Source organism: Solenopsis invicta, chromosome 5 (assembly GCF_016802725.1).
Source record: "Solenopsis invicta isolate M01_SB chromosome 5, UNIL_Sinv_3.0, whole genome shotgun sequence".
Taxonomy (NCBI): Eukaryota; Metazoa; Arthropoda; class Insecta; order Hymenoptera; family Formicidae; genus Solenopsis; species Solenopsis invicta.
This window is the reverse complement of record NC_052668.1, coordinates 27,360,431-27,385,335: the sequence shown is the minus strand read 5'-3', so window position 1 is coordinate 27,385,335 and position 24,905 is coordinate 27,360,431. Positions and strand designations below refer to the sequence as shown.

Here is a 24,905-nt window from a genome sequence, read left to right as displayed (position 1 = left end):
AAAAAATTAATACAGATCTTCACCTAAATTTGTTATATTTTGCTTCCATGATATTGGTGGATTCTGTCAGGTCGATCGGCTCGCTCGCCCTGATGCTGACCTCGGTGCGTTCGAGCCAACTTAATAGTTCTTCTATAATACGATAAAACTGACGATTCGTCATGAGGGCGTGCTGCAGCTGCTTCTGCCACTCCACGGCGGCTGTACAGATTTTTTCCCACCTGCCGTTTGCTACGGCTAATCGGTCGCGAAGCTCCTGCGCGCGTTCAGTGTCCTCGGTATGATCGGCCAAGTGAGCGCCGACTATATTCAGACTTGTCACAATGCTCCTGTGACTGTCGAGGTCCAGTAAAAATTCACGATGATCCTGAATCACGTCCTCCAATTGTTCTATATCACTGGGCGGCGAGCGTTGCTCACTCTGCGTACCCTCGGCGTACTCCAGCCATTTGTCCAAGCGCCAGAGATCATTGTCCAGTTGAGCCCAATTACGGCGTGAGCATAACGGACAGGTCAATCTGCCACTATCGCTAGAACATCAAATTATAATTATGATTATAGCATTCAAAATCATAATTGCAATTTAATTGCAATAAATACTTTGGGATTATCCATTATTTATTATCTGAATATTATATGAATATTTCTGTCTGTTAAAGTCCTATCTGCAAATATCGAAAGTTTGCTTAATGAGATTATTAATATATTTATCACAATTTAAAAGATTTATCAACTATACAAATTTTTGATTGTATAAAAATATTAAAACTAATTTTTGCAGGGATATTTTTTTATTAGTAACAGCAAATTTATTTTAATATATTGAATTTAATTGTTACAAGGATTAGTCACTTTGTCAAGATAATATTTTACTCACTGGTCACATGGAAAAGCGTAAGCATCGGTGACAGGTGATCTGTGTGGAATAAGGGATAAGCATTATTTTAATTGGCTTTGTTAAGCGTTGTTCGCGTTAAGAAATTATTGCAAGGCAGTGTTAATGCGCCTATGTTAGCAAAATGATAAAGCTTAAACAATACAAGAAGAAAAGCATTTACAATATTCTTACGCGCGCGAATGATGTATTATTGTATTTTATTATTTAATTGGTATTAGTAATGTGAAAATTAAAGATGGTTTGAATGAACAATCTGCATATAAGATATTGTTAAAACTGGATATAACACAGGTATATGCAGGAAACAATAACGTACGTGTAAACTGGTATTTTCAACGGATATTGTTTTAAACTCGCAGAAAATATCACGTAAGACATAAAAGATAAAAAGTCTGATATAATCAAAATTACATTTTATAGACATATTTTTATTTAAATAATGTTTTTAAATAGTGTCATATAAACTCTTTGGTACAAAAAGCTTAATTTGCGCTCACGTGACAAGTGTTAATTTGGAAAAGTTGTTATTGAGATTTCGCTTATTAGAAAATTTGAAACGCAATAGATACTTAAACGCTGAAGTGAGCGTGAAAGAAACTTTACCTGAGCTCTCTGATTTGCTGTTCACGTGCTCTTGCTAGTGCAATGAGTGTGTCGTATCGAGCTATTAGTGTTGTTACCTCGCTACTTTTAGCAGCTCCCAAACTCAATTTGCCGTCTTCCATGAGCAGATTATGAAGGTGGCGTACCAGTTCTATTGAGGACTGGCAACTTCCGATTAGTTTAGCCTGTAATATTTCCATAAAACTTTAATGAAGTTGCGAAAAACATACTTTCCATTCGCTCTTCAATCATTTCTTTTCTTTATAAATCTTTACACGATAAAAGCACGAATATATATAGGTGTACAGGTAAACTCAATTTTAATAGATTTGTACATAAGATAATTATTCCACTAAATATTAATATTAAAATTTAATTGTAATCTTTAAATACTTTAAATTTTACAAGGTTACTTTAAATATTACGTTACAAAAATCAATTTATTACACAACCAGATTAGAGTTTATATTTTGATAATATTCTTAAGAATTTTAAAGAAATATTTATATATCAAGATATTTTTTTGTGTTTATTTAAACAATTCATTATGTAATTAAACTTTATCTCTTAAACTGAGATTAAAACTATGCGTTACATAATTATATTTAAACAATACGTTAAGGACAAGTATTTAAAACATTTAAAATCAAGCGTTAATTTGGTTCATTTAGATGCTTTATAAGTTCTTATTATTTCCAAAATAATTAAAAATTTTCTTGTATCTTTATTAATAACAACGTGTTATATTTCACGCTTTATTTTGAAAAATTATACATATAATTAAATTGTTTTTTATTATGAATTCTTACAAAATTTTTGGCTTTGCGTTGTTACATGTTACTGAGACATTTATCTTACGAACAAAATGTGGCAGATAAAATTGGCGAAAATCTTACGATAATCTTAGCAGCCGCGTTGAGTCCTGGACCGGAAACGGGATCAGGTGTTACCGTCGCTTCCAGTGCATTCAGGGCATTATTACATTCGTTGAGGGCAGCTTCCAATTCCATCAAATATGCGTCACAAGAGGTCATCCTGACGAGTCTCGGTAGGGTGTCTACTTGAACCGCGGTGTCCTGCTCAAATTTCAAAGTCTCCACCTGCACCGCCTCGTCGACCTCCGATCTTTCTTGCGTCTCCAATTCCGCTTTCAGCGCGGTCACTCGCGCCTTGATGTCCCTCCACAAGAGTTGATATTCGTCCACCAATTCTTGAATCGCGGCCACGTCGTCTGGATTGCTCTCCTGCATGACTCGCAACGCCAGCTCGTCTGCCTTGCGCAGTGTAACGTTTTGAGTGTCGAGCTCTTCCTCGAGCTCGCACAGCTGTTGCCGTCTTCGTCGCAATGACGATCTCTGCTCAGGCGTGGCGAGGTGCTGCATTTGCGTCAGGCGGACGTCCACCTGCGTTAAACCCATTACCGCAACACCGTGTGTGGACACGAACTCGCGATAGGTCTTCTGTTCCCGTTGAATGCTCGAGATGATAGCATTGATTCTGGTCTCGAGAGCCAACCACCTGTCGATGATTGTTCGCGTCTCAGCCGTGAGCGTCCTAAAGTTATCGGGATCCAATCCAGACTTGGCCAGACGCCCAAATATTTGTTCAAGAATTTTCAAAGCTTTCTGATGCGCCTCGATATCTTTGGCAATCGATTTAGCTCTCTCGATTATCCTTTCCGATTCCTCTTTCGAAACCTCTGTAAGATCGTTCTCCAACTCCAATAGAGATTTCTCCGTCCTGACTAGCCACGGTTCGTGCTCGCTTCTGGTTTTGTCCAATTCCTGCAGCAGCTTCCAAATCATCATAATTTTTCGCTTGCGCTCAGTCGATTTAATGCACACGGCTTTCCATCGTTTCTCTATATTTTCCATACCGTTTTTTATCGCGTCCGTATTAAAAGAGGCCTTCCACGTGTCACAGTCGTTTAACAAAATTTCACATAAATTTAGCACCTCACCGATATTGCCGCTCTCGATCTCAATGGTGGTCTTAAGATGATCGTGATCCTCGAGCTTTTTATCGATGCTCTTCTGCGTGAGTTTCTCGATAACGATAACCTCGGATAATTGACTCTCGATGCCGGTCAGCCAGGTCCGTAAATCGACTATCCTCTTCATCAACGAGTTCATAGTTTGAATTAGATCGACTAGTTTGTTAGCTCTCGCTTTACCGCCGGCCATTAGGCGACTCCACTTCTCGTTGACTTCGTCCAAAGACCGCTTGAGCTTTGCTTTTTCCGTCTCCTCGGCGACTTCTATCAGCTCGTGCCCAGTGTTTTGTAACCACTCGAGTTCACGCTGTTTCAAGCTCATCTCGGTCTGCAGCTCGCACTCGAGTCGCTTCAATGCCTCTTCAGGCTCGTCCAGTGCCATCGTGTCACGGTCCTGCGTTCTGCTCGCCGCATCCTCCATCCACAACAATAATTTATTTAACCTGTTCTCCCATCGACCATGAAGAGCACAGCGTTCACCGAGTCTGTATGTCAATAAGGCCAATTGATACTCAAGATCGCCGTGTTGTTGCGACAGAAGCGCATCTTGTTGATTCAATGTCTTCATGTCGCTCGGGCTCAGGCACTCTCGCAATTGTTCCGTAACGACGCCAAGGGACTCCAAATTGCGTTGCGCGTCAGCTAGACGAGTTCTCAGGTGTTCGAGTGAGTCGAGTTGCTCCTTCGTTTTGGATAGACTCGTTGGTCCTGCGTGGAAGGCCGCGCTCAATGTCTGGCTGATTTCCTGGAAGGTCGTGACAATCACTTGAGACTGCTCGACGTGCTCCTCGTGCAACTTCTGCACTCGCTGAACAAAGTCCCTCCAGGTTTCCAGGCCGGCTCGCATATTCGCGATCCGTTGTACATTCGCGGCGTGTTCCATGCGTATCGAGACGGCCAGCGCCTCGTCGCAATTAGTCAGCAGATACTCCTGCTGCTCCTGAAGGGACTCTATTTGAGCCTCGCCAACCGGCATCTTGTCCAACAGCGTCTGAATTCTCTGCAGAATCTTGTCGAGCCGTCTCAGATGGATGAATTGCAAGTGCATGCGCTGCCGTTCTCTCTCGACCTCCTTCAACCACGTCAACAATTTCCCTTGATCCAATCTGTATTTGTCCCAGGCCGATATCCTGTCGCGCACTGCCGCATGCCGCTCCAATATTCTCGCCAATGTCTCATTGTGAAGATTCGTCAAGGCGTTAAACTGCTCGGCGACCGATCGATCACGATCCTCCCCCTGTCGCACCGTCAGTATGAGATTCTGCTGCTCGGGCAAAAGCTTCCGATGAACCTCGCAAAGATTCCGGTGCTCCGACAGACCGTTGTAATCGCCTGGCATACCGCTCGACAGAAAATCTTGCACATGCGTCAGATATTCCTCCCAGAGCTTCAGCGCGGCAATCACATCTTGCGAGCGGATCAGTCGTGTCGACAGGCGGTGGTACTGCTGGAAGGTCTCTTGGAACACGCGCTGCCATAGCTGGACCACCTCGACTATCGATGGCTCCTGCACGGAAACGTCCAACGCGCGATCCTTGATAGATTGAAGCTGCGGTTCGGTTCGCGTTAACGCGAGTAAGTGGTTTCGCAACACCGTCAGCTGTTCGTTAGACTCGCCTTGACCCACCGCCGTCAAACTCTGAAAAATTGACGAGAAATCCTTCTGATTATTCGATCGATTGCTCGACGGGTTCTTAAAAAAAAAAAATATGGATGGGGATAATAAAAAAATTTACGAGTTAATTTGTGACGCGCGTGAATGCCTCCGCGAATTCTCGCCGGTAATCGCCTCGATCGATGCGCTTGGTTAAGTATCGTTCTTAACTGAGCTTCGAAGGAAACGTGATTCAACAACGACGTAGCGATGTAGTTATATCCTTTCTAGGCAAGTAGGATCGTATCGAATCGCCTTTATCTGTCGATCGACGTTGACGATGCGCGCTGTAAATTCCGTCGGGGAAACGGAACTCGGCGCGGCGCGGTCTCAAGTTCGAAAGTTTCGGCCGCTGTATGCACGGGCGTTGCAGCCATTCAGCTGTTGCGGATTTCGTGACTGATGTAATTGCCACCACGGGTTAAGCCCTTCGGCCTTGACATAACAAATTGTTTCGGAACTACCGCGATTAAAATATAAACGCGCGTGCGAAGCGATGATCGAGGTTGTGCCAAGCACCAATGGTGCGCCGCTCGAGAACTGATGGACGCGTAGTACGTCAGACTGAAGCGACCTAACGCCGCGGGCCTAACTATCACCTTCCGAGCGCAGGGGAACGTGTACATCGATCCTTGAAAAATGTTTTAACTGTGAGAAATTCGAGGAAGGTCTCGTTCTTCAAGGTCCTGAATCCGTTTCCCCGCATGTACGTGCCAGGATTAACCGGAGCGGACGGATACACACACTCCGAGAAAAATATTTGCAACTATCGTCACGTACACGCTTGTGACTCTGCAGTTCGACGTAAAACTGAAAAACTGAAGCATCTTGCATTCGTTATGACTTAGCAAAATTATTTTTCCGAGATAAAGAAAAGAGTTTTTTAAGTCTACTCTTTTTTCTTTTTATCTTTTTTATGGAAGTCTTGACACTCGTAACGCCCCCTCCCCCTCCCCCCATACCTCGCGTTAGAACGAATGACAGACACTTGACTGACATGTAGTTAAGTAGAAGCAGAGATGCAGCGTGAACGGAAGTATGTACCTGTTGGACCGAATCCAGGAAATTTTTCGTCTGGCATAGATCACCACGGGCGAGTTCCTGGTTGAGGACACGAGCATCCACCGTGTCCGCGAGGGTCGACAAGGTTTCTCGAACATCTTCGAGTCGTTGACCTAGCGCTTCAACTTCGCAGTGCAGCGGTCCACCGGCGTCCAACCCTACGTCCGATGCGATCTGTGCCACCAGACCGCGCAATTCCGCCAGTCTTTCTTTGTGCTCCGCCAGTGTCTCCTCGCAAACCTAAAACAAGTTTAAAATATCCAAGCTTTAACGCACGCGTCTGCGTTCTAGTCAAGTTTTTCAACGCGAAAGCCCTTTCGTTATGTTCTTCCATTTCGAATCTATTAAAGAGATTCTGCAATCTATTCACGTATATATAATCTTTTAATATAGGAAATTGATCAAATTTTGAGAATAAGTTTATGATAAGTTTAATAAGCCTTTCTGAATTTTTTCAAATTTTTTTGAAAAAATGGTCGTATAGTTTTTTCTTTTTTTTAATCATTTTCTACAATAGCATTGTATCTTATTCTGAAGCAGAGTTTTCATCGCAAATAAAATTATGAATTTTGAAAAATTATATTTATAAGAAAGAATGAAATTTAAAGAACATTTTGAAATTAAACAAATAAAGTTTCACCGTATTATTTTCTTGTAAGAATATAAATGTTCATGAATTATACAATTTTCTTTAAACATTGACATTGGTGAAAATGTTCATTTGTTACTACATTTAAATTATTATTATATACAATTCTTATTCAATTTTATCTAAAAATTAACGTTATAAAAGTAATTTTAAATAATAAATAATCATTTTTATTATTTAAATCGTTTTTCATTATTTATTTTTATTATTCTTAAGCTGTAATTTCCAAAAAGTCCTTTATTAAAAGATATGCAACGAACGTAAAAAGTATTTGTACAGAGAATATTTTATAAAACCTTATTCTTAGAAAAAAAATATTAATTAGCAATTTATTAATAATGAATATAATGTGTGTGTGTATATATTTATTTATTTACTTGTATTTTACTTTATTAATAAATTGCTATTAGTAAATTAATGTTTAGTTTTTAAAGATAAAGTTTTAAAAAATATTTTCTATATTTGAATACTTTTTACGCTTACTGTATATGAATGAAAAGTCACGTGACTCTCATTTAATTTTTTAAGATGGAGAATTTTAAATCCTTCGCAACTAATATACCAAATGTAAATTTTATATCATTCTTATTATTTCATATTATATTTCTATGATTTATATTATTTCTTAATTTTATATTGTACTTTTTTTATTACGTATTTTTATTACGTCATGTCGGTAGCGCAAACTTATATTAAAAAACATTAAAATCGTTTCGCTTGTTCAAGATGAAGTCAAGCGATTTAGAATGGATCTAGAGTCGCCTACGAAGAGCACGTGTTTATTCCTCTCTATTGATATTTATAGACATGCAATGTGTATCTATTACCCCTTCTATGTGGGAACCAAGTTTACTATAAAAATGCTATGCCGCATACCTTCTTCCGGAATTCCCATTATCATATAGTCGTTGAGAAATGTATTTTATTGCTATATAAAAAAATAATTATCTAAGATCGAAATAAAAAAATATTTTTGATATTTTTCACATTTCTCACAATTCAGTTTTTTCTTTTTAATAATACATTTCCGTCGCGTTTTCATTAAAATTTGTTAATTATTGCGTCCATAATCATAGAAGGGATCGATATATCTATTGCGGCTGTATTCTGACCATTATTAAGCTTTAACCGATTAATTTATTAACTAAAGTAATCAACTAAATTTAAAATATATATACATATATTCATGATTAATGTAATAAATTAATGAAATTAATTATCAAGTAATTTTGTATAATTATTTTAAAATGAATTGTCAAATAATTTGTATGATTAAATTTTTGGTTATTTAAAGTAATCAATTAAAAATTTATGATATATAATCACAATTGATTTAATCGATTATTGAAATAAATTGAATACCGTTGATTAAAAAACTAATAATCATTAATTGTTAATTTTTAATCATGTTTTACAAATTAAATTTACAATTTTTTTATGAATTTTTACAAACTTAAAAAACAATGTGTTTGTCATATCGAAAAAATATTTATATCGATATTAACTGACAAATAAAACAAGAGATTTATTTGATCAAAGCATGTAATTAAAACTAACAATTAATTTTCTTATTCAACAGTAGCTAATCATTTTTTTTTAATTGATTAAATTAATCGAAATTATATATCACAATTTATTTTATACAATTCAGTTTATTAATTAAAAGTTTGATTAATTTATGCTTAAGCTTTATTTCAAGGCAATGAAACAAATTTAATTGTTTATTATAATCAAGAGCAAAATTTTTAGTCGTAATTGTTAATCGATAAGTTGATTCAATTTGTCGAACACTGATCCTGACAACAAAATACTCGAACCCGTAATTATTCGAAGAGGTCTGAATAGTTGTAGTCACGTTCACACAATGAACGTATTGATTTAATCTTCATTTCTCAATGTCTCTCTGTAGTACATTATTTAGCTCTATTGTACGTACGTTATTAAGAAAGATACATCGAACGATGAGCTGATGTATCTTTTTCTTCTCATATTCACGTAAGATCGCAACGTTGTTCACGAAGTGCTCATGTGGAAATAAAAGAAGTTATTTTTTTCATCGAGCTCTTTTAACGATGACTCGACAAATGGATGTATGTATTTTTGCGACACGCATACATTTCAGCCGGAGCAAGACCTTCGCATATTCGCACAGGCCAATATTCGCTTTTAGAAAACACACATACTGCTTTTCGGTAGGCTGAATGGTTATACTCTTTTATCTCAAAGTACACAAATGACAGGTATTCTTTTATTCCATTTGTTCAGCTTTCAGTGCAACATATTTAAATGGCAATTTTTCTGTTGTTTGTAACAATCTCAAAATGATATGAAATTTCACATAATACGTGTGTTTTAACAATTATATTTTTAAAGAAATTTTATTTCGTGACTCAATTAATTTATTCTTTATTCTTAAAGAAGAAGTTGGCACTCAAATGTAATCCGATTAAATCTCATCATTTCTTTCGGCAAGTTTCTTCTTATAATAAATAAAAATATGATCTTGAAAGAGGCACGCATGTTATTTTTGCGGCGTTAAAGTTATTTCTGTCGCGTTGTTATAATCGGCAGGAATTTCCAGTGTATAACGAGCGGTGCCAGCTTTTCATAAATTCCATTCGATTTTTCCATTTATTTGTAACGTCGTTTTACCTTTATTTCTTCCGGCGTGCACATGTCTTCACTTCAGATCGTCGCTCATGCTTTCTGCCTTTTAATACGCGTTCTCATAAAGTTCCGCTCCAAAACTAGACGAACACGTGCGGCACTGTACCCACTTCTGTCGCCTAAGCACATGGTTCGAGTCGTCGTTGCGCATTTCACATTCACGCACGCAGACATTTATGCGAACACATGCCTGCGTATCGTGCACGGGATATATTCACACACTCACGCACGCACTTTTGCACGCGTGACAGATGTGAATGTTGGAAAAATTCCCCCAGAAAGATAAGGAGGAGTGCGCGATAACGACGTTTGTACGCGTTTGCTACGAGATAAACGGTACACTTGGAAAAAGATACGCTACGTCGAGAAGCGCACGCCGGATGCTGTGTAAACGCCGCAACGCCCTGGACCGGACTGGCGTAGTCTCTCTCCGAGGGATCGATGCGCACGTCTGTGCGGCTCGCCCTCTTGCCCCGTATTCTCTCGACGATCTACCCCTGCCAGCCGGCACGCCTGCACGAGTGCGCGCGTGAGCGAGGGGTGACGATGATAATGAGTCGACTTTTACTCTTATTCGTCCCTTTCTTGTATGCTGCGATATGATATTCTCAGTCAGTAGTAGTGTGCGCGCGCGCAGTGGGGGACGATGACATCATGCGCTTCTTCATTCAAGGGATGAAAGCGCGTCTGTTGCATGTCCCTGAATCGCTCGTTATTGCGGCCAGAGGAAAATTATTTTCATTCTGATATATTGTGTATCGATCACCTCCTCTCCGCATAGGAGGGAGTACATTCACAGAAAAATTCATGGTAGTAGCAACTATAAAAGTGACAACTATACAAATTTTAAATTTAGAATTAATGTACGTAGTTTAATAAAATATTTGATAATTATTGCAATTAAAACTTTAGTTGCAGGTACTGTAAAATAGTAAAGAAAAATTCATAGTAGTGACAACTATAAAAGAGATAACTATACAAGTTTTATGCATATAATAGAATTAATACATATAGTTAATAAGCTATTTTATAGTTACTGCAACTAAAAGTTCAGTTGCAGTTACTTTAAAATAATTTAGAAAAATTTATAGTAGTGGCAATTATAAAATAACTATACAAGTTTTATTTAATGTACATAATTTAATGAATTACCTAAAACTTGAGTTGCAATAACTGTAAAATAGTTTGTATCACGATAATAATATTTGTATAACTATTATAATAATCTACGAAATAGCACTTTAACTATATCTACATAGTTATATAGACTTTATTAAATAAGCGGTGACAATTACATCCTTTCAATTTACGTATAGCCGATTATATATACGCCTGGAATAACTATGACAGTAGAGCAGAGCCCTAAATGCTAGGAATGTGAACGGGAGATCCGAGTTCGAATTTCAGTCGGTTTAATTTCTTTATCACCTACATTTGCAATACTATTTTTCTATAGTTTATCTAACAATTTTAGCACAAATGGTGAATATTACTGTATTTTCTTAATTTATATAATTGTTTTTATTACAATTTTGTAATATAATATATAGTCAAAGTGCTATTTGTTCACAGATTTGTAGTTGCTAATACGATTTTTTTCTCCGTGTGTATATTTTTTTTATCGTTTCACATAATTTTATAAGAATTTGATTAAATATGGGAAATTAATTATTAAGATTAATATACAGATATTTTAATTTTCTTTTAATGTTTTGACCATATAGTTTTCTTTGAACTTAAAATATAGCTTTCTAAAATAGCATTAATTGTAAGTTTTATAAAAAAGAGAATTTTTTATAATTTAAGTGGATGCTGAAGTGGTCTGTGAACGCGACCTATGTACATCCGATTTGCAGTACATATATTTACGAAACATTGATTTACGAAACATATATCACTACATACTGCTACATCAATGTCACACGCACACATGTGCAGAAGTCTTATTTCACGCTAATTTTCTACATTAAGTGTTTACGCTTAATTCTAAGAACTCTACGTTATTTCCTCATGTTCGCAGTCCATTTTGTATAAAATACAAATTATATAATTTTTATATAAATTTCGTTACAGGATGACAGAGTAGATAAAGATCTGAATTTTTTAATTTTTTTTTTTTCATTTTTGGTATAGTCGACGAGTATGCGAATACATACTTTAATTATAAAAAAAAGATTTGTTTTTATAAAACCAATGAAATAAACAGCATGTAAAAAAGTTGCATTTTGTCGGTAATATAGACGAGTTCAGCATTCCTTTAACAATTTTAGAAAACTATATTTATAAGAAGAAATGAAGTTTAAGTAACATTTTAAAATTAAATTAAATTTTATTGTAATTTGTATGAGAATACGAAATGTTCATAAATTATACTACTTTTTTAAATATGATATCATAGTGAAAATGTAGCAACAATGCTTGTTATTACGTTTAAATAACTATTATAAATTATTATAATTATAAATAATTATAATTATAAATAATTATTTTCTTATTTTTCCCATATTTCCAATATTACAAATAAAATATTTGTAAGTAACAAATCATTGCTTTTATTCCTTAAATTTTGGTTATTATTTACTTACTATTTATTATTTAAAAAATACCAAAAACATATAGGAATTAAAAGTCATGTAACTCTGCTTCACTTTTTGAACCTAGAGAATCTCTTTAATATTTTTTGTCACATAATATGTACAACATTTTATACTGAAAGAATAATGGAGAAAGCGCTTCTCCGTTGAAAAAACAAATGTTAGATTACTCCGTGTTCTTGACCTGCTCATTATCGCGAAAGAAAACAATCCTTCACTCTAATAGATATACGTACATTACAGAATACGAATTGTAAAAATATTTAATATCTTTTAACAAATGCGACATTTGTGACATTTGTTTATGAGACAGAACAAATCGCGTCAGCTTAATAATTTAAAAAAATAAAGGAAAGGCAAGAAAAAGCTCTGCCCAAAAATTGTTTATGTTATATTTCTTTTAGACATTTATTATGTGTTTAATATTTTGTTCAGAACAGATGAATTTCTATTATTATAGCGTTTTCGACGATTGTCTATTCTAATTGGACGATTCCGGCAAATGGCGACGAATCTGAGCTAAAACCCACTGCAGTCGAAAACGCTAAATTTGAAGTAATCAATTTTCTAAATCGTATCGATTGTTTTTTAAAAACATTCTCTTTTCAAAAACTCTTTTAAAAATCTACAAAGTTATTAGAAAGTAAAAGTTAAATTGAAAAGATTTATACTTTTAGGTTAAGTTAGGTTTGTCATAGTTTCTTTTCTCCGCATAACGCGATGACTATGTTTATACTTAATAAAAAGTAAAAAATATCCAGTATGTAATTATGTTAGGCACATAATGATTCTACATTAACTAACTTTGCTTTACATGCGTAAAAATTCGATGAGATACTAGACATTTTTTCATATGCTGTCTACATATATAATATATTCAAATGTACATTAAATTAAAATGCATTAGCACTTAATGTAAATGCAAAGAACTGCGAGAAATGCAAATTATCTGCAGCAGAAAACGACGTAGTGTCTTAAAATTACAATTTTAAAATTTGGCCGAAATTTTTCTAATATTCCCGTATATTAAAATTTTTCTTTTAAAAATCGACCACTTATGTAACTTTCTAATCCTCGCGAAGGTTCATTCATCATTATTTACCGGAAATCTATTTGCTTGCTAGTTAACGTCTATTAACGCGTCGTCTCTCGCGCCTTCCGTATTCGCGAGACGGCAGATTAGCAAGATTTTCGAAAGCGGACTACTTTCAAGTAAGGATTTCACATTTAATTTATACTGGCGGCAAAGGATTTATGACGTCACCTACCTTAACTTGCTTGACTGCTTCCTCTGGTGGCAAATTCACCACACTGTTCATTTGTGTGTCTACCCAGGCCTTCACCGCGGCGCTAGAGTCTCTGTATTGCTGCCAGAGTCTGCACGCGTGTTGATATCGGGTGCAAAGGGCATCCAATTCGGCCCTTGTATCTTCCCAAGCGTGTACGGCCTCATTTACTGCGGCGTCGACCCTCTCGCGGACCTCTGCGGCGCAGCTCTCCCGCAGAGGCTCGGCAGCGGCACGTAATTCGCCAATGAGAACTTCTCGAGCACCCAAATCGCCGTTTAGACCCTGTTACAAGAAAAAAAAAATAGGAATATATTTAATATTCGTGAATATTACAAATATTAAATCGCATCAATCGATTGTTGTTGCTTTAAATGTAATTTTCGGGATAAAAATAGATCATTAATAAAATCAATATAGATATTTATTTTTATGAATATTTATATATTATCTAATCTTGACCAAAAATAAGTTTAGTAGATATCTATATTTTTTTTATTTGCCTTTTTCACCTATATTATTTCCTATAAAAAAAAAACTTTTTATTTGTTCATATCAATAATTGTATTTTTATATATGGCCATATAAGGAATGGATACGTAATCATAAAAAATTTTATTTGGCCTTATATAAAAACGTATGATTATATTAATCTGCATTATACGTAAATTAAAAGTTTTTGAAACGAAAAGTAATTCACATTTTGATTTCTACCTATATAAATTCCTTCAGTTAAAATATCTTCAAAAAAAAATATAAGATAATATTTGTGGTCAAGGTTACAGCAAAGAAAAAATTATTTATTAAAATAGTGCACTCATTTTTCTGACTAACTTAATAATTTTTCCAAGTACTTAATATTTTTTAATTATTATTAATGACATTTAAAATTCTACTCTAAAAAAAATGGCAATATAGGCAATAGATTCAATTAAAATATTTTATCATTAATTCTTTTTACTTTTAAAGAATACACTACATATAACAATTAAGAGAAGAATTTGACTTATTTGGTCGTAAATTGAAACCTCACGGTTCGCGTCTACTTTCATTCGACATTGATGCATTTCACTTTTAAAAATCACGCTTTGCCTAGGCGGCTTTGCGCCAGACAATTCAAAGAAAGCGCCGATTTTGCTTAAAACACGCTATAAATAAATTCGTGGCACGAGACTAACACATTTGGAGACTTACATGAATTCGGTCAGAACATGGTTGAACTAATTTTGTGTCGTGTACTCGAGTTCATTCACCTCGGGAATTTTCTTAGAAAAAGTACGCCCAGGTACATTAACTTATCGAATATTGATTTTTATTAAGTTAAAAATAAAATCTCCAGTGAAAAAGAAAAAGGTAAACTTTATAAATTTTTAAAAAAAGGGTTGTTTAATTATAAATGACATGTGCTATTTGCGATCAATATTTTATCGTGTTTTATTTGCCTTTGCACACTGCAAGTCAAACTGGATTAATATTAATTAGCAGTCGAGATTAAAGAAGAAACATTCTGACGTTCTGAAATTCTGCCGGGTCTCGAAGATAAATCGATAGACAGTACATACTAAAAGAGGAAATTGTAAATATATGCTTGGGTGGCCACAACGTGAACGCACGCTTCTTCACGTGCCACAGTTTACATACCGCATTATATAACGCTACAATCGTTCATGCCATGTTTTGTAATTATTTCTAAAGTGGATTAGCGAGCGCCAATCATCGTCGTTGATATGCAGTATGCACGCGCTATACTTATTGCATTACGCGAATTTTCAGGTACGCATCGTCCATGCACGATGATACGTCTGTTGCCGTGTCACGATTCTTCGCCGAAAAAGTTGTATTCTCGAAATAAGAAGATTGTGAGAACATTCTTCTTTTCTAGAACATTCTTTGAAGCTAACGGGGGAAGGCTATGAACTGTCCTTCACCAATTTCAATGAAACTTGGCAAGTATGTAGAGTGTCTCCTCCAGAATATAATAGTATCCGCTTTTAGAAACAGATAATATATTTATCTGTTATAAATTATTTTCCAGATAAATGAGATTATAGTAATTATACTATTTGGGATTTGTGTAAATTTCGTTTTTAAGTTTTTATTTCTTGAGAATTATTTTTTTAATATTTAAATAAATAAAGGTGTTTTATATTGTTTTATTATTTCCACATACGTTTATGTTACCCATATTTATTCTCTACACTTCAAAATTTTAAAAAGCTTAAAAAGTACGATTAAATAAAGATTTTTTTATTAAAAGAAATTTACAAAAATCTTATAAAAATAATATAATTGTCTGTATTATAATAAAATGGGGATATAAATGACACTACATGCAGTGATTACACGCTAATATAGAGACGTTGCATATTTAATAGTACCTACTATACTTGTATACATACCTACTTACGTATCGATACTGTAATCTCATTATACTTAGGACGTACATACTTGCTAAGTTCTATTGAATTGTTGAGGGACAGTTCATAGCCTTCCCTTGTAAGAATATATTCTTCTTAACGAACTTCTGAGCAATGCCATTCTATGCAGACCATGTTTCATTTAGTGTCTGTACACTGAGAAAAAAATGACTACAACTGCATGATGAAATAATTATAGTTAAAAGTTCCATTTTTATAATATTTACTGTTATAATGTTAGTAATAATAACTTTATATTTATAGTTCTACCAACTATGAAAAAATTTACTACAAATTACGATAATTTTAAATATTAATATAGAAAAATATTAATATAGTAAAATATCAAAATATTGATGGTAAAAATAAAATTTCTATGTAGTAAATGCAATCACATTTATAATGACCATGAATATTTTTTCAACATTTGTTTTCTATTTACATAACTTCTAATATTAATTAAAAACTATAATTTGCAAGGTTAAAACAACTAAATATATATATTTGGCATCGAAAATGACTATAAATTACAGTTAAATTATAATAATTATAATAATATTTCTTTCTCTCAGTGTAACAATTATATCGTTATAATTTAATATAGCCAGTGCAGTGTAGTGTGTTTGAATAGTGCTCAGAACCTTGAACATAGTAATATTTAAATAATGGATGGCAATAAAAAAAGTCGTTCAAAAAACTAATTTAATAGTCTCAAACAACATTATGTTTTAAAGATCAGCATTCACAGTTTTTATTAATTTATTTTTATATTTAATCTTCGTAAGAGATCGATGAAAACGGTGCGCGTTTTAAGAAGATTCAGTATTTTTAAAAATTACATTTTTCTTTTCATATTTATGGAAAATCTATCTCAGAATAAATTCTATAAAAAAATGTCATTTTACTTATAAATACTTATAAAAATTAAGAATATCTTCTATTAATCTATCCTTCGGAAGAATTTCTTTTGAAGCTAGGAAAATCCTTTTGATGCCAATTTTAGAAGAGACTACTATAAAAATAAGGAGATTCTGGAATTGAGAATACAATTTTCTTCGGTGTAGATATTGTAAAGACCGCACATGAATCTTGTAAAAAAAAAAATTGGTATTTGACGCGTTGATGAATGACATCATTAGTCGATTGAAATCGATTGAATTTTATAGAGTTGAGAAATGCCTCTCATTCTTTGCAGTTAAACGCTATTATTGTTAATTTCGTGCGATGCGCCTCGTTGCATCGTACGTACATCGTTCCAATATTGATTTATCCTTCGCTCGAAGAATCGCGTAAGATTTCTCTATAAAAACGCTCACTGCGATATTTTCTATCGTGCTTATATTATGACGTTTATGCTACGTCCAATCGTGTAATTTCACGTAAACACATCGTGACAGATGTGTAATTTCATGTCATACGCGATGAAATGATAATAACTTATATTTTACGTAATCATGTTTATATGTATGTATATCTCGATCAACCGCATGCGAACGGGAGATCGCGAGCTACTTTGCGTTCTTTACTTTACGTACGCTATCTCGTTACAGACGACCTGTTGCTTGTAACGACTTCACGCCTGGCATAATATATGCTGATTTAATACGCATCTATGAATAACGGTGTGCACAGGCTTGCTTTATATGTCTCGTCGCGACGCATCACCAACGGTCTCGAGTGCGAAGAAAGAAGACACGATGATCCGGCGGATATAAATCCTTACGAAATCGTTTTCTCGTATGCATTCGCGGAGAGTAATCGACCGCCCTCGGAAAGAAATATTAATTACGATCTTGAACGCCGGTTAACGGAAAACTTATACCGAACTTTTTCACTGGAGCTGCATGCACTAAGAAGAAAAATTGTTGACTTGAATAAAATTTTGAACGTGATAGAAATTTCTTTAGTTGAATAATTAAGTATGTATAAGTATGATTGATTAAATTAATATAAATACTTGGGCTAAAGCAATTTAATCAAGTTGAAAAATTTAGCTAAATTAACAACCTTTTTTCTCATTGTATCGTACCCATTGATTGGTTCACGTGTCCGTAACAAGGATGATTGTTCGCGTTGCAAAGGGCCAAACAAAAGCACCCGTTCACGCGACCGCAAAGAGATTAAGCGGTGCGTTACCGTTAGAACGGTACAAAATGATAATTCTAAAAAAGGAAAGTTGTATATACACTGACGAAAAAAAGTTATGGAAAAATTAAAAATATTTAGTCTAATACGTGCAACTAAAATATTGAGTTGGTTTAATTAAGTCTTGATTAAAAAATTTAAATGGTTAACGTGAATAAACTATATACCTTTTTTTGGTACGACCAAGTAACTGTTGAATCAACACAATGATTTACTGATTGTATCGGACTAAATATTTTAGTTGTTTTTATTAAATTTATTAAATTAAATATCAAATTGATTAAATAAACAATATTTTATATTGTTTTTTTAATAAATTTTTTTCTATATATATATATATATATATATGTATATATATATTTATATATTTATATATTTATATATATTTATATATATTTATATATATTTATATATATATATATATATATATATATATATATGTATGTATGTATATACATATACATACAGCGCGCAATAAGTGATTTTTTTTTAAAGACGAAAAGAACGATTTTTTGCTGAAGTATAAAGAAATTTAACTAGATACAAATTTGAAAATAATTTCGTTAGACCATCACAATAATTATGTAGGTCGCTCAAGCTGGTTTAGAACGTCCAAACTTTTTGCAGCATTGCTCGTCATGCTCCAACGTCCTTCATAATTATTTTCATGGTCCAACGGAAATTATTTTTAGAACTTTTAGAATTTGTGTCCAGCTAAATTTTTAGATACTTTCGAGGATCTTTACTACCAAGAAATGTGGAGAAAACCTGGATGTTTCAGAAAACTTCTTTTATATCCTCAAAAATCATGAATTTTTATAGACTTCTTTTTGATAGATTAAAGATATTGTAAAATTTTACTTATAAATTTAAATTCTATTCCTCTTTTTGACAAAATTGCTTTTTATGTTATTTTTTCTTGATAATTTCGCATTTTGATTAACAATAAATACAATATAAATCTACGTGTATTTACGTGTGACTTATAAGTTTAAAAAAAATCAATGACAATAAAAGACAATATTTTTAATACTTTTTTAAATTTAATATTTAAAACTTAAGTGGCTTTACTTTATGATTGTATGATTAAGAAATATTAAAAGATACAACAAAATAGATTTATTTCCAGGGTTGCGAAGTAACATGTTACTTGTAACATGTTACTTTGCAATCCTGCAAAGTAATACCGTTATTATTGTTTTTATCTTTTTTTTTTTTTATCGTTACTAGTTTTCTCTGTTTGTTATGATAACGTTGTGTAACTTTTTTATAGTAATGGTAACGAATTTGGCTGTTACTTTTATCGTTATTTTAATTTCTTTTATCTTTGTGCTTATTTAATATATTTGCAAATTTCTTTAGTGCGCAAATACAATCGATGTTCTAAATCAATATTTACATGAAATAAATGCAATTATAAATTTAATTTATTTTTATAATTTATGTTGTAAATATTTGAAAGTATTTTGTATTTTATATTTAAAATTGCATTTTGTTAGTTATTGTCGTTATTGTTAATACTGAACAAATATAATATACACATATGTGTATAAACTGCAGATTTTTTCAGTATTGGCAGTGAATATTAGAATTCTTACATTGTTAATATCGACATTAATATCTAAAAACAACGATTAATAAAAATTGAAAAATGAACGTTTGTGAATTGCAATTTTGATAAAGATAAGTATACTAAAAAATAAAGATAGTTTATAAAGAATTAAAAAAATTATTAAATAAATTTAATATAAAAGAAAGCTTGCTATACAGTTCGGAGTCTCAGGTTTTAATTTCGATTTTCAAATAATATAACTTTAAAATTTAATATCTTATTTTTTTAGCATTATAAAAAGTAACAAAAAATTAACAAATGTTACCTTTTAAATAACGATAACACTACAGTAAACGAGAATAAATTGAAATAAATTTATTTCGATATTTTTGAATTTACGCTTCACATTTTTCAAATCCGTTTAAATCCAAAAATAATACAATGATAACATGAATTCACACGAATACAAAATAATGAATGACTCATGTTATATCTCAGTACATTCAAGATCAAAAATAATATAATGGAAACATGAATTCATCCAAGTTCAAAATAATAAATAGGTCATTTCGTACTTCAATCCATTTGAACCCAAAAATAATATAATGGAGATATTAATCCATTTGAATTTGAAATGATAAACAGCGCATTCTTATTTCAATCTATTAAAATTAAAAAATACTTCGGGAATCGAAAGCGCGAACTCGGATAAATTAAAATAAATTGCAATTTTCCATTCATTTCATTTGAATTTATTTTCGTTTGCTGAGACGTTACTTTTTATTGTAACGTATTCACGAAGTAGCTCTGTTTATTTATTTTTTTGTTTTCAAAGCTGCATTAAAAAGTTAATTAATCATACTTGAACTTGAAATTTGGAATAAAATTCTTGAAAAATCCGGGAATTCTCAAAGAACTTTTTATTAAAATTCAGAGTAAACATCTGCTTTAGCGAAGTTTTTTTTGTATAAATTTTTTCATGGCGTAATTGGCTGCTTTGTACCGTCATCGATGCGATCGTGCGACGCGCTAACGTCAAAAACGACAGCGGCGTTTATGCCAGTCTCGAACGTACATCCGGTTTCCTTTCGCAGATAACGCATGAATGCGCTTGTTTTGCGGCGATGAAGCGTTTAAAAAAAAAAACCTCATCGTTCGCTCTATCAAGCACGCGAATCGTGTTATCCGCCACGCCACTTCCGACTTCGTTCTAGAGAAAAATGTAGGTGAATTCAACGACTTTATCAATGTTTAATTAATCACGTCATTACAAATTCATTGAGTCATCACTGAAAAACCGTGCTTTATAACGTCACTCTCTGGCCTCACAATAGCTTTCCATTGAAATGCAAAAAGCTCCGAAAATTCCGTTTCAAATAGTCACCCTGCAATTCCTCCCGGAGCGAGGGCTTGGCACGTGTCATACCGAGCGGAAACGCGACCGCACCATTGAAGAAAGCACTCGCTATCCGCGTACGGGGCGGCTGCGACGTTACCTTGAAGCTATTTATTGTGCTTCGTCTTCGTCGCGGAATTCCGGCGTCGAAGAGTCGCGCCGGTTCGCAAAGGACTGCGAGGCCTCATTCGATCGACTCGCGTTTATCTCGCGGCCGCGACCGGGCGATAGCGCGGGGTCGAGACGCAACGGACTCGCCTCGGATATGTATCGACTATTCTCGGCGGCGACGTAAACGTGACCACGGGTCTCGCGGCACTGATAGCCAGCGTTACGATAACGCGGCTCTAAGCCGCGAGAGCGGGAACGCGACGCCTGCGCGCGTTGAGAAATGCGACGTTCGCGTAACGCGTGTGTACAATCCGTATCGCTGATAAGATCGGCTTGTATTTATAATCGGATTTGTTCGATGACGTCATAATCTGTTCCTTTCGGCTGAACTCCTTGTACAGTTCAGTCTTTTTATTCTTTATTTTTTCCCTTTTCAATGTGAAAGGAAGAAATGAGGAAGTATGATTCGCGTAAGAAGTTCAGCCTGAAAAGAACAGGCCTAACTCGCTACGAAGATAGGGCTCTAATTGATCATCTATAAGCTATAAAGAGAGTCAGTTGAAAGCTTCGAGATTATAATCTAGTCCGATTCTCTGGTCCAGTTTCATAATGCGTTTTCCTAATCACTGTCCCATTCACTCGCAGCGAATAATGCACGACGTTAATGAGAATCGAATTGATATCCCATAAAATCATTACGAGTCACTGACGATGTCATTGAGGGATATCAGCGTCATGAATATAAATCACATTGCTCCACTTTCGCGGTGAACCGATATGATAGGAGAAAACTACAACTCACCTCAAGGCGTTCCGTGGCCTTCAGCAATCTGTCGTAATCGACGGAATCTTGAACGGTCAACAGTTCCATCATGTAATCCGCTTCCTGAACGGATTGCTGCACTATTTCCAGCTGCCTCTCGAATCGTCGCCACAGCTCCAATCTGTTCGTCAGTAACAAGAGCAGATGCGCGCACCTGGACTCGAGCTCGGTGTGCGCGTCTTGTATGTTGGACAGATCTCTTTCTATGCCCACCGGCGACACCGTCACTCTCATGCCGGTCGGCAAATTGTGCAGCATCTGTCTTAACGCCATCAGATCCTGCCAGAGAACGGTTAGTTCGTTTGCGACCGATCGGCAACGATCCACAGCCGCGGCCACCAGGTCGCTCTCCTGCCTCTCGCTACCCTCGCACTGATCCAGTATCGTCGACAATCTTTTGTGCGCCTTTCTGAAGCGATTCAATCCGCGTTGAAGAGCCTGAATCTTTTCTCTGAGCAGCTGCGCCGAGTCCAGCTCTTCGCTTATCTGTCCCTCAATGCAACGCGCCGATGATAATAAAATTCCGACTCTTTCGCTCTCCGCCGCAGGTAAAAGACCTAATCTGCCTATCTCATTCTGGATTAAGGAGATTCTTTCGAACAGTATGGTGAGTCGCTCGACGTACAAGTCGAGTTCCTCCTCTGTCTTCAGCACCCCGTGGAAACTGTTGATGGTTATTCGCAACTCATTTAGTTCCCTCTCGAGCAATTTCAGTTTCTCGTTCGACGAGATCTCCGAGGAAATGCTGCGAGTGACGTCTTTTTGAATCTCATTGATCTTGTCACCGACTTCATTCCAACGATCCTGCAGTTCATAATGAAATTGTCGCTGCAACATTTCGTCTGATAGAGGTATAATTCGCAGAGCTTGCTCGAAGTAGTTGTCCGCTTCGTTACGCATGTTGTTGTGGACCTCATATTGCGCTTTCAATTCCTGCAAGTACAAAGAGTCGCTTCAAAATTTTGAGGCCTAATTTATTTAAAAATTTTTAATTATGCAATCAAACAGAGATAAAAACAATATATAGAAATTAATACATTCTATTTAACAGTCATTGTTTATATATAATTTGAAAAGATGATGTTGGGGGAGATACATGTCGAATGGTGAAATACCATGATATCTCGTATAATTTTTTTTGCGTTAAATTCTAAGAGCAACTGCTAAAATTACTCCGTTATAGTCTATTTAGACATTGTAGGATGGTTACTGGTATTACATTAATGTTCACTACATTTGTATAAAAGCTGAGTTTTGCAGGTAGCAGCGATATTTTTTTTTTTTTTTTTTTAAATATATACTCTACGTCATTTTGAAAAGTACGTTAGATATTAATTTTTAAACATTAATCTAGCTTGAAGGTCTTTAATATGATTTTCAAATAATGTAATAGAATTTAATGAATTTCATAATGTATAAATTCGGCATATAAAATATCGTTTAGTGTGAGAAAGATCGTGAGCGATTTGTATTATGAGTGTAATCACTCTTAATAAGCAACTTAATAAGCTCATAATCAACGTTGCATAATGCTTACTGTTAATAAAAAAATTATTCTAAAAAATTATTTTTTAAACCAAAGATATTATTAAAATTTTTTTTTTTTCAAATAAAATATATTTTATAAAATATTTATAAAATTTTGTTTTGTGGCACTTATTAGTGTAAGATATACAAAGGATCTTTGTGATTTTGTATAATTGAATGTACTTTTTATAATTGAAACTTTATAATTGAAATTTTATAATTTTAATTATACTTGTATAATTAAAAATACTTTTTATGAAATTAGTTGTTAGTATTCCACGACCCCCTGCTATCTCACAACGCGTCCACTTTTCCTCGTTCAGTAAATTGTAAATTACGTTCATTCAATATACTCGACAAATTTCTACTTATAGGATGATTGGTTGAACATCATGATTAACAAATTGTTGTTGAAAGAATTGTGTCGCATTAATATTTACCGATTTAAAAAGAATGTATTTTATTAACCAAATTCCTTCCTCTAACTTTAAATTTTGTACCTATATGATAATATAATATAAAAAATTTATATACATAATATCAAAATTTATTTATTTCAATTTATAATAATCATATAAAGAGCACAATGATTATTTTGATGATAACATTAAGAAATTCTAATTCGTGAAAATATTGTTTTTTTCTATCTGATACTTTTTTTTCAACTTATGAAAATTAGATATATATTAATTGAGTAATGAGAACATAAGTATACGTATGTATTTTTTATTCAATCAAAATTTCCATACGCAGGTAAAATACGTGTCTGTTTAACGTTACATAATTTAAATATTTACCATTTTGAAAATAAAGGCATTCTCAAAACGAGAATATTCTCTTTCTTTTGAGTATTGAGAATTGTGTTATTCTAAAAACAAGAACTTTGTATACACTTCTTCCTTCTATTATCCGTTGATGGATAATCAACAATATGCAATATCAAATGCAGGCTAAATTTTGATGAAAACGAATATGATAAAAATGAAGACGAATATTACGTAATATAAGTTATTAGTTCTCCAAATTTAATCGTGCTAAAAATATAGTTCGCGTGGAAGAGAAGATATGTGCTTTCTATGGCACGAGGCCAAATGCGTTGGAAAAACATGACCTAAATGCAGATACGGTGTAGCTTATCGATAAATATTTTACTGGATTACTAAGTTATAAACATAGCTACAAAAATTCAGACACGAAGCGATCAAAGAGAACGCTTACCCAGAATTGGCGCATGGAACTTCCTGATGGATCACTTAATGTAGCGAGTTTCTTTTCGGCCATTGTCATCCAGTGCTCTACGCGATTGGTCAATATCTCCTGATTGTTCCAACTCTCTTTAAAGGCCAGTAGTCTTTTCAGTGAAGATTCGATGTTATCTTGCAGCTTCACGATCACCTCTAAGGCTTCACCGTATCGGTCTTCAGGATCCTCAATGTTGATAAGATCACGAAGGCTACATGCCACGCTGAGTAGTTGAATTAATCGTGCATGATGAGTTGCAACATCCGAAGATAGAGACTAAAGTGTG

General features: G+C 34.2%; 2 protein-coding genes across 4 annotated transcripts in view; one reads left to right on the top strand and one right to left on the bottom strand.

Annotated features, from left to right (window-relative positions):
• The window catches only part of LOC113004787, a 204,049-nt gene that overhangs the window by 26,568 nt on the left and 152,576 nt on the right, over positions 1-24,905 (top strand). The window lies entirely within an intron of this gene.
• Positions 1-24,905, bottom strand: part of LOC105208141 (nesprin-1) — a 135,614-nt gene that overhangs the window by 8,418 nt on the left and 102,291 nt on the right. The window contains 8 exon segments of the mRNA XM_039449107.1: positions 24-530; positions 878-916; positions 1,502-1,686; positions 2,398-5,133; positions 6,193-6,450; positions 13,389-13,691; positions 21,830-22,783; positions 24,596-24,895. Coding sequence (XP_039305041.1) covers positions 24-530; positions 878-916; positions 1,502-1,686; positions 2,398-5,133; positions 6,193-6,450; positions 13,389-13,691; positions 21,830-22,783; positions 24,596-24,895 — 5,282 coding nt within the window.